This window comes from Limulus polyphemus, unplaced genomic scaffold, assembly GCF_000517525.1.
Source record: "Limulus polyphemus unplaced genomic scaffold, Limulus_polyphemus-2.1.2 Scaffold8054, whole genome shotgun sequence".
Lineage (NCBI taxonomy): Eukaryota > Metazoa > Arthropoda > Merostomata > Xiphosura > Limulidae > Limulus > Limulus polyphemus.
This window is the reverse complement of record NW_013673664.1, coordinates 14,130-25,455: the sequence shown is the minus strand read 5'-3', so window position 1 is coordinate 25,455 and position 11,326 is coordinate 14,130. Positions and strand designations below refer to the sequence as shown.

The 11,326-nt window shown below is 34.9% G+C and overlaps 1 protein-coding gene across 1 annotated transcript in view; it reads left to right on the top strand.

Annotated features, from left to right (window-relative positions):
• The first annotated feature begins 5,540 nt into the window (after window positions 1-5,540).
• The window catches only part of LOC106475076, a 16,842-nt gene continuing 11,056 nt past the window's right edge, over window positions 5,541-11,326 (top strand). The window contains exon 1 of the mRNA XM_013935770.2: window positions 5,541-5,926. Within this exon, the coding sequence (XP_013791224.1) occupies window positions 5,879-5,926 (48 nt within the window). The 5' untranslated portion in view covers window positions 5,541-5,878. The remainder of the gene's footprint in view (window positions 5,927-11,326) is intronic.

The window sequence follows — 11,326 nt, the reverse complement described above, 5'->3', positions numbered from 1 at the left end:
CAACAATATTAAAAAGAGGGCGTCTTGGGCCTTCATGACCCTTCTAGAAACTCCAGCGCGCATGCTCCCAGCGTCGCGTGACTTCCGTTGTCGAAACAACATATTAAAAGCTTATCAAAGTTTTTAAAAAAGGTCTAACCTTAGATCGTAGAATAAAATTATAAGTATATGTACGGTAAAGTTTAGCAAAAAAGTACACAAGTTATTATGTTAATTTATCTCTTTTAACGAACATAAGTCGTATTTAATAGGAACTTAAATAATGTTAGGCCTAAGACAAGCGGAATTATAAATTTCGGTGTGTGCGATCACAATTATTTTGTATTATATAATACTCAAGGCTTGAATGCCATAAGCAAACTTTAGTAATTTACAAATTACGCACCTATCAATTTTATTAATGTAAATAAGAAAAAGAAAAAGCTCAATCACTGATCTTTGAAGCACCCCACAAGTAACAATGATTCAATTGGACTGCACTCAATTATTAACACCCTTTTTGCATCATCTTATCCAACCACCCTACAATCCACTTAACTAGTCTTTCCCCAACTCCTATAAATGTGATTTTCTTAGCTAATCTTTTAGGTGGCGCCTTATCAGAGTTTTTTTTTTTTGAAAATTTATGTACCCCAAGTCCACATCCACCCCATTGTCCAGATAACAAGTAATATCGTCGCAAAAAAGTCAACAGATTAATAGGATAAGCTGGCCTTATTTTATGATACTATATTTCACTAGATGAGTTCTAAAGCTTCTTTTATCATACTCTCTAGAATGTTTCCTACAACAGATGTAAAATTAACTGGCTTACAATTCTCTGGGCAAATCTTACAACTACATTCAACAGTAGGAGGTAACATTACCAAATAAATGATCCTCAGGCACCTGCCCACTGACTGTTGATCGTTCAAATTAGTGTGACATTTTGATAATTAAAGATTTTTAACTATGTTATTATCAGTTGCCATTTGAAACTTATGTGCATTTTAAAACATTATTTAAATAATATTCCAGTCACAACATGAGTCATGATAGTGTGGTTGCTAAGTCGCTAGAATATTATTTTTTTTATTCCTGTAAACTTTCAGTGGAGCATGGGGCCGTAACAACACCTCACCAACGGAAAGTTGTTGTTGCAGTTACTTGTAGCAGGTTGGTTTTTACGGGGTGGAGTTGCTAGCCCTGCGCCCAACTCTCCTCCTTTCTCATCCTGGACTTGGGACCAGGCAAAGGCGGAGGTTGGCATGTTTGATGCGACGGGAATTCGAACCCGCGACCCTCAGATTACGAGTCGAGCGCCCTAAACACCTGGCCATGCCGGGCCTCCGCTAGAATATTAGTCATGTTTAATTGCTATGTCAAAAAAAGTGACTAATGATTTCCAATCGTTTTTGAGAAAACAGTTCATGCTAATGGTGCTGTTGCATAAAGATTCATGTTAATACTGTATGGTCATCAGAAAATGAGTTATTCTTATGTTACTGCAGGATCGTCAAAAGTGAATCATGTTTATGGCTTTTACCTGAAGGTGAATCATGTTAATTAAATTTTCACGAAGTCTTTATCCACGAAGTCTTTTACGTATTGGTTTGTTATTTTTGTTCGGTCCATGTTTTGATGTGGGAGTGAGATTCAGATGATATAACTAAACAAATCAGCATGATTCTATGTGGAGTATAATTAAACTTCCTACTTTACGACTTTGTAGCGCCTCCTCGTGATATTTCCGTCTAAGTCAACATTAGTCATCTTGAAGGTCATATTTACCAATGTTGTTAAACTGTGAGTGCTAACAAAATAGTGAAAAAAAAAACATGCAAATAAAACCAACACACAAAAGAAGAACGATCTTTCACTAAGCCAAATGCCAAGGCATAATTAGAGTGAGCATACATTTCAACTCCTGACCAGAGGGAAGGCAGCCAATCAACAGAATCCTATCACTTACAGTAAGAAACTGACTGTCACTCAAAGTGCGGGAAATGTGTTGTGGTGTCGTACGGATTCGAACCTGGCTATCCAACTCCGAAATCTAGAGCTGTACCACAGAACCAAACGCTGACACTATTGAAATCAACTTTGTTTTTGGCAAGGTCTTTATGTATTTATTTTTGTTTCTTATAAAGTAAAAGTTAAATTTTACTGTAAGCATTATGATTTTATCCACATCTCATTATCCCAACAATAAATAAGAAAGATAAGCCAAGAATAAACTGTATTTTATAAATCTGTTCTACGGCACCCAAACAACTTTCCTTATCGTGGGCTTAGTGCTTCATCTGGAGTTGAAGGGCCGATTACGGCCCAATGGTTTGCGTACGGTACTGTGGATCTGAGGTTCACGTCCTGTTGCCGCCGAAAAAATAATCGTGCAGCGTTCTTTGGGGCAGAAGGTGTGTTATAAATATGATGGCCAAATCCCACTATTAAGTCAGACAATAGCTGGCAATGGTTTGTGTTGACTGACTGACTGCCTTCTCTCTCGTCTATCACATCAAAATTATGGACGGTTAATGCAGATAGTCCTCGTGTTGCTTTGCTCGAAATTCAACAAAACAAACAGAAACTGAAGTACAACGGATTTCCAATCTTCTCTAGATATTTCCCAGTAGCCTAGTCTACAGATTAAAGTGTTTCTTTGGTTATCAAAACATAGAAGATGTTATATGTTCCACTTATGTTTGAATGCATATTTCCGGAAAAAGTTTGTATTGCGAGACGCTATAAGCAAACAATACATACTTTCTCATCATGAATCACGATAGTGGTTCATAATAGGGATCGTAAGGAACTGCATAAAACCCTAATAGAAAGTTCGGGAAAAAAACATCTTAAACAGTAAAGATTCAGTTCAAACAACACTTTAAAACCTTTACTTCGACTGTACACATATATAAATGCACAAAAAACCAAAAAAAAAGCGTATGTTAGACTTACAAGAAAAAAAAATCCGCTCAAAATGGCCCGTTTCTAATTCTTATTCTTCTTATTCTCTTGTCGGCCTACAACAAAAACGGCTGGGTATATTGCCCTTAAGCCTTTTGCAGAATATTAAATAAGATACTTCAAAGGTTGTAAGGGTATTTAAAAGTCATTTATTTTTTCTATATTTTATATAAACTAAAAATCGTCATAATTCTAGTGTAAATGATGTTATCATCACCCCTTGAAGTTAGCTTTTTTACAAATGTCTGGCGTTCCTTTAAAAATCTTAAGTACATGGTGAAAAAGGAATTACTTGCCAATAATAGACGAACATTAGATGACTGTAACAGAAATACTCAGTGCTTTGTACACTATGCAATCGGTGTCTTTAGGCAGCAAACCCCTATAATATGTATGAAGTGAAGGAGTAAAAGAAAAATCAATACATATAATATTAAATTTTATTACACATATTCGTAGAAAAATTACTTTAAAAAACACAAAGGTTTATTTAAAGCAACATTTTAGACGTATATGTTTTAGTTGAAAAGGCTGCTTTTCTACTGGTAAAATTTTATATGTGTTTAGTTGGGTTGTGTCTTAGTCTATGAATATATTTGCCCATTGTTATGCATTATATATAGATAATTTAATTAACAGAAACTATAAATGCTCACTGTATTCTAAAAAAAATCTCCATGATAATCTCCAGCTGCATTTTAACATTTTACATCTCGAACTAACACGACCACATAGTCAATGGCTATAGTAAATCATCATGAACCGTGTCAGCTACCTACTGGCTATGTTTATTTATCACTACAATGTATATGGTTAGCTACCACATCAAGTAATCCATAAAACAAAACAAAACAGAAAGCAAGATAAATAAAAAAATTGAAATTGCAGGTAGAGATCGTAAAAATGAAGGAAACAAGGCTGGAGATACTGCAGACACTATTTACTCAAACTACAAAGCCCCATTTTTGGCTCCATGCTGTTGCCTAGAATTACATTTGATGGAGTCAAAAATACGGATTTGTAGTTTGAGTAAATAATGTAAACAGTATCTCCAGCCTTGTTTGCTTACTTTTTGTTACGATCCCCATTTGCAGGTTCTTAAACTCCCAATTTTTTATTAATATTGTTAACAACATATTGAAACTTATTCACAAAATATGAAGTACGTGATACTTCATTGCACTTTATTTTCCATATAAAATATCAAAATGTTTAGAATCTACAGATTGATAGTTTGTATGACTGATGATAATGGTTTTCTTACTGGCCTGATATGAGTTTCCAATCAGAAAATTGTAATAACAGATTGTGTGTTGCAACACCACTTCCGACTCAGTAAACCTGATGAGCTTTGGAAAAATATGGAAGTCTTGAATTGTTTCGTTGACGTTTGTTTATTTAATAGTTTCTTGACACTCAAAGAGTACGACTCAGAGAATCTCACTGATCTACTGATTGACACTTAGCAAAGAAAGGAAATATTTTGAGTCGGTGTTTTCATAATACGATAACCTATTTGGAACAAAAATTTGAATTCGAAAAAGTCATGGTGGGTCAGCGGAATTACAACACCAAAATTCGGGGTTCGAGTCTCCACAATAAACAGCGAGCAGATGGCCCATTATATAGCTTTGCACGAAAAAAACAAACAACTACTACTTTTGCAAACATACTAGATAACAAAAAACATCTGCACGATAACACGTATTATTATTTATTGTTGAAAACAAACCTGATTTGATTATCTTTTCCATGATGGTAGCGTCGTATTAATTAAAAAGAACATACCTTATTTAGCCTTTGATTTTAGGGCCTATTAATTAAACTGTGTCCTTGAATTGAGACATTCGTTTCGAAGACTTGAATACTTTTAAATGTTAATAAAAAAACAAACAAACAAGGGGTATGATTGATACGAATACGAAATAGATGGTCTTAGGTGTGTCATGCATCATCCAAGGATACGTAACAGCCAACAATTTTTGGGTTTCATCATACACCTACTTCGATTTAACAGGTTAGACGAAGGTAACGCGTTGGCGTGCCCTTGTAAACTATCACGTTTTGACCCGATTTGAAGAGGGAAATAACACCACGCGCACTTTCTCAGAAATCCCGACTCACAGAAATGAAGAAACAGTTTGGTTTATGTAAATATGTATATATAACCCTTCACAGAATTTACGTTATTTAGTTCACATGTCATCAAAGCTTTAAAAAAAAACGTGTATAATTTCAAACTTTCTTCTTTAATATGTTTGTGTAGTTTAATGTTTGTATTTTTGTTAAGTACAAAACTAAACAATGGGCTATCTTTACCAACCACGGGTATCGAAACCCGAAAGTTAGGGTTGAAAGCCCTCAAAATATATATCTGAGCCACCCCGGGGGGGGCTATATATTTAATAAAAATCAAAAACTTCGCAACAAATGAAAGTTTACCTCAACTTAAAGAAGTGAGAAACTCCTTGCATTACCAGAGAGTCTGTCATGGCACATTACACAACGCATGCGTGACTTGTATCGTACCAATGGACTGGATTAACGTACAAAAGAGCTCCATGAAAACTTGTAATATATCGTGAATTTCTAAGGGTAAATAGCCACAACTGCTAATCTATAGATGAAACAAATTCCAACGGATATATATATATATATAGACAGCTACAGTACTGGTGAGACGAAGTCACAAATATTAATTGCAACTTTCGCTCGTGAGTCGTACATCCCCGGTAGCAACAACAGCAGTGATTGTGAGTGGCTAAGAGACACCTACTGCTATTGTATTGGAGATATGGCCAGATTTCGGAACAGGCTTTAGGTCACATGACCACTGCTCTAAGCCGCACCTATTATTCAACTTGTCAGAAACCCATTCTACAAGTTGGTGCGCCAGACCTAATAAGACAGTCGAAGACTCGGAACGAAAATGGTTAGCTTATACAAAAGAAGACTTTTAGGCTTAGCAACTGGATTGGTAAGTAAAAATGCTGTGTGGCGAGAATAACATTTATATTTAAATAACGTAAACTAAAGAGGAATTAGTGTGTATTTGATCAAAATTATAATAACAATAATGAAAGAAAATGTGTTTGTGATGATCCTCACTAGTGATAAATTACTGAAGAAACAAAGGTGTTGATTAAAATGATAAAATAATTTTACTCTGAAACAAACGTATTCATTTTTTAAATGATAATAACGTATTGTGGAACGTAAACAAAATGTGATTCAATTACTCTTATTGAGTTTGAAAGAAGAGAAGATGTGGCTAACAAACGGTGAAAATTAATAACATTCTGAGAAACTTTCTGTTTCGGTAGTAAATCTCGCGCTTATTGTTCGTATCAGCGGGAAACAGTTATAAACTTAAATATTTCTATACACCTTTAACTCCGGAGACAGTACAACTAAGTCCTGATTTCAATAATATTATACTTTAAATAACATGAGCTAATGCTCAACAGGTATTTCCTTTTCTTTTCTCTTACGTCCCCCCCCCCCGAAGTACCCTGTAATTAATTTTTTCAATGTTAATAATACATTACAGTGTTTGGAATTGTTTGGACTTTGTGTCACCTACAGTTGCATACATTGTCACAGTTTATACATCAATTTACTATTCTTACCATGATTTTGTATGTTTTATAATTCAGCAGATTAATTATTTTATCCAGCTTTCACTTTCACAGATAATAATTCAGTGGATTAACTATTTTTAACTCGGCTGTCACTTTCACCAGTAATGATCCAGTGGATTAACTATTTTACCCAGTTTTCACTTCCACCACTAATAATACAGTGGATTAACGATTTTACCCAGTTTTCACTTCCACCAGTAATAAATAATCCAGTGGATCAATTATTTTACCCAGTTTTCACTTCCACCAGTAATAAATAATCCAGTGGATTAATTATTTTACCCAGTTTTCACTTCCACCAGTAATAAATAATCCATTGGATTAATTATTTTACCCAGTTTTCACTTCCACCAGTAATAAATAATCCAGTGGATTAATTATTTTACCCAGTTTTCACTTCCACCAGTAATAAATAATCCAGTGGATTAATTATTTTACCCAGTTTTCACTTCCACCAGTAATAAATAATCCAGTGGATTAATTATTTTACCCAGTTTTCACTTCCACCAGTAATAAATAATCCAGTGGATTAATTATTTTACCCAGTTTTCACTTCCACCAGTAATAAATAATCCAGTGGATTAACTACTTTACCCAGTTTTCACTTCCACCAGTAATAATCCAGTGGATTAACTACTTTACCCAGTTTTCACTTCCACCAATAATATTCCAGTTTTACCGAGATTTTGGATGTATCGATTATTATCCGGCTGATTAACTAATTTTGGCATAGATTTCAGATGCTTCTTTTTCCTTTGACAAATCACACGGTTTTAACTGTAGTTTCGGTTTTTAAAAATATACATAGTTTAAGTTTTAAGTACACACCATACTGAAATTTAACAAATTAGTGTATGGTCAGTACATCCTCAAGTTTAAATACAGAATTGATAAAAATGTTTATTTTTTATTTAATTATTTACTTCGATAAGAAAAGCCCTGAAGTCATTCTAAAATGAAACACTAAACACATAAATTTTTATTTTAAACATTGACGAATTCTTATTCATATTTAACACAACATAATCGTAGGTTTCAGTTATTCTGAATTGCATATATATATATATTTCGTTGTTCTTTCTTCTTAAATGAATGATCACGTGTTTGTTCTAAAAAAAACGTTTACTTACGAAAGGGTTTATTTATTTTTTGTTCAAGCACAAAGCTACAAAATGGGATGGGTTTCTATGCTACGCCCATCGCGAGTATAGAAACCACTTTTTGGCGTTATAAGCCTTTAGTCTTGCCCCCCCCCCCAGTGGCACAGCGGTATGTCTGCGAACTTACAACGCTAGAATCCGGATTTAGATACCCGTTGTGTGCAGAGCACAGATAGCCCATTGTGTAGCTTTCTGCTTAATTACAGAGAAACAAACAAACCCTTAGTTTTAACTCTGAGTCACCGGGTACCTTATTAAGCGGTGTATTAAGATTACAATAGCTTCGTTTTTGTTAAGTCAGTTACAAAGATATTTGAAATTATTTGAATTCTTTGCTTTTTATTCACCCTTATTTAAGTTCAAATCTTTCTTTTATAGCTACAAAGATTACATAGTTGTGATGATCACATGCACCGTCTGGTCTCAGATACAAAATTATATACATGCGAAGAGAACAGTGATGCGTATTGTTAACTTTCATCGCTTTATTTTTTCCACCTCTAAGAACTGTATGGCTGGAGGCAGCAGTTAACTGTAAGTCGACCGTCTCACCCGAGTTCGCGCTCTCAGAGATTGTGGAATGTATGTGTGTTAAAATGGTTAAAAGTCAACAGGTCGTCAGTGTTCTACTACTTAAAACGACATATTTCGCAGAAATGACACATTAGCAGGTAAAAAGAGATATTCAGGTGTTTTCACGCGTTAAGACTAAACAAAAAACTAGATTCGAGACATAAGGTCACGCGACGTTAAACAATATAAAATGAAATTCAATTGTCTGGAGCAAAGAAATAAAAACTACTGAAAATGAGGCTGTGGTATTTAAGTAAAAGAAAAAATAAATTTTCTGTTGAAATTCGTAGATTACATAAGTCAACTGAACACTTGAACTAGCTACATAATGGATTTCATGGCCTGCAAAACGTACTCACACATTGGAAACTGTACATGCTTCCTTTAAAGTAAAGAAAAAAAATTAACATTAGTCCATTAAAATAGTTGTTAGAAGTCTTCATTCAAAACAAGAGGGAATCCTCAATAGCCACGGCACTTGAAATTCTTTTAGGCAGGATTAGAGTAAATTAATCTGCAAGATATTTTCCCCCCTTTTTATTAGTTATATATTTTGCGCTGAAATTCTGTTAGGTATAATTATAGTAAATTAATCTGCGATCTTTCGCTTGGTCAAATACCTCCTCAATTCAAAACTGTAATTAGATCTCAAATCGGTCAAGTGATGACGGAGCTATGAGCTAACGGTTTGTACTTGTAAAACAAAACAACAACAACTGGGAGACATTCTATGAGCCGTTATGACACGGCAAAAAATAATATGGATTCTCTTTTATATTTTCAGTTTGTAGGTGGCTCGGCATGGCCAGGTGGTTAGGGCGCTCGACTCGCAATCAGAGGGTCGCGGGTTCGAATCCTCGTCACACCAAACATGCTCGCTCTTTCAGCCGTGGGGGCGTTATAAGGTTACCCACTATTCGTTGGTAAAAGAGTAGCCCAATAGTTGGCGGTGGGTGGTGATGACTAGCTGCCTTCCCTCTAGTCTTACACTGCTAAATTAGGGACCGCTAGCGCAGATAGCCCTAGTGTAGCTTTGCGCGAAATTCAAAAACAAAAAACAAAGTTTGTAGGTTGGTGATTATATGCTGGATATAAGAAACGTAAACCCAACTGTTATTACTTTATTTGAGAATTCATAATTTTTTTTTTTTCTACAAGTTAAGTTTCAACATAGTACAGTAACGATCTAACGTAAAAACAAACAATATTTAGTAAAAAACAAACCAGAACCGATCATTACCGTTTACGATTTTGGTCTGTTCGTAGGTAGTAAAGTTTGAATAACATATATGTATATGTATAATGTTGTTTTAAGCTATATTCCACTCTTTTAATTCGGTAGTTAGCTAGAGGGCGCCTGACGTTAGAATCAAGCAAGTTTGTAGGAGTTCTAAATTTGACGTCACGAAAATCTAGAACATTGGGGGAATATCGAGAGTAGATTATAAATATGCCAATCAGTGTTTTGCTTTGTTCAAGCAGTGAATAGTGAATGAGTATTAAGTAAGTAGTTTCGGTCAGTCAGTTTTAGTCCAGTGAAGTATTTAGTTTAGTGAAAGATTTGGCTCAGTATTAGTTTATTTTTTACTTTAGTCGTGGTATTTCCGTCTGGGCGCCATTTGTTAAGTCATAGGCTTACAAGTAAAGCAGTTTGATAAACTTTAAGGAAGAAATAAAATCACTTGTAATCGTTACATGGACTAGACTTCGAATTATTTTCACCAGAAAAGACAAAAGAACCCGATCAACAAATGAACGATGATACAATATGATAAGTTCACTACCAAAATTGTATCAGTCATAAAACAAAACCAAATCTGATGGAACTTTTCAAGACAGCAGCTATACAACAATAATAATAATCCACTGTTTTTGTTATTATCACCCCAAATTTCAGAATACGTGTATTTTACGTAATTATTTTATGTGACTCGTTTCTCTCAGGGATAAGTTACTAGATTAGATCTCCGTATCCCCTCCCCCTTATCTCAGTGGTAAGTCTGACGGTATATGCCCCCCAGTGGCACAGCGGTATGTCTACGGACTTACAACGCTAGAAACCGGGTTTCGATACCCGTGGTGGGCAAAGCACAGATAGCCCTTTGCGTAGCTTTGTGCTTAACTTCAAATAAACAAACTGACGGTATATAAGGCTAAAAATCAGGTTTCGATACATGTGGTGAGCACATTACAACTAGCCAATCATGTAGCTTTGCACTTAACAACAAACAAATTATTCTAATTAGGCTTCACGTTACATTTCTATAAGCACGCATTTGCCCTTTTAGGGTGTCCTGTAACTAGAATTTAGAATTTCATTGTGTTTAAGTATTATAATGTCCAAATTAGTGAAGAAGAAAATAGCGTACTCTTAATGTTCAATAAGTATTTGTTAGATGAAAGCTGATTCTCCATGGGTACCATTTTTTAAAATTATTGTTCAGCTAAAGAAATTACGAATAACCCGGACAAGTTTAAATTTTCGGTTTTATTTTCCTCTAACTGCTTACTTGTTTGAAGTTATCAAGTACATAGCTTGTCCTACAAGTATGTGAAAATGAAGCTATAACTTAATCAACAATTTAGTGGTTCAGTCAAATGACACTGACTGACAAACTTTACGCTTTCGAAAAAAAGTTTATATTTCACTGTCTTATTCACCAAGTTTTGCGCATTAGATAAAACTATTTGTCTTTTTTGAATACGTAGAGTTGTTTAAACATTTGTTTAACAACAAGTAAAAGCTTGGAATGGTATTTGTCCATTTATCCGGTTTTAAAGCTCTAGTTTATTTAAATCTTACTTTTCTACATAACTGTCTAAAAATCAAGAAATTGTTAAAATACAAACGCTTTCCCGGAGGGCCAGGTGGTTAGGGCGCTCGACTCGCAATTTGAGGGTCGCGGGTTCGAATCCCCGTCACACCAAACATGCTCGCCCTTTCAACCGTGGGGGCGTTATAATTTGACGGTCAATCCCACTATTCGTTGGTAAAAGAGTAGC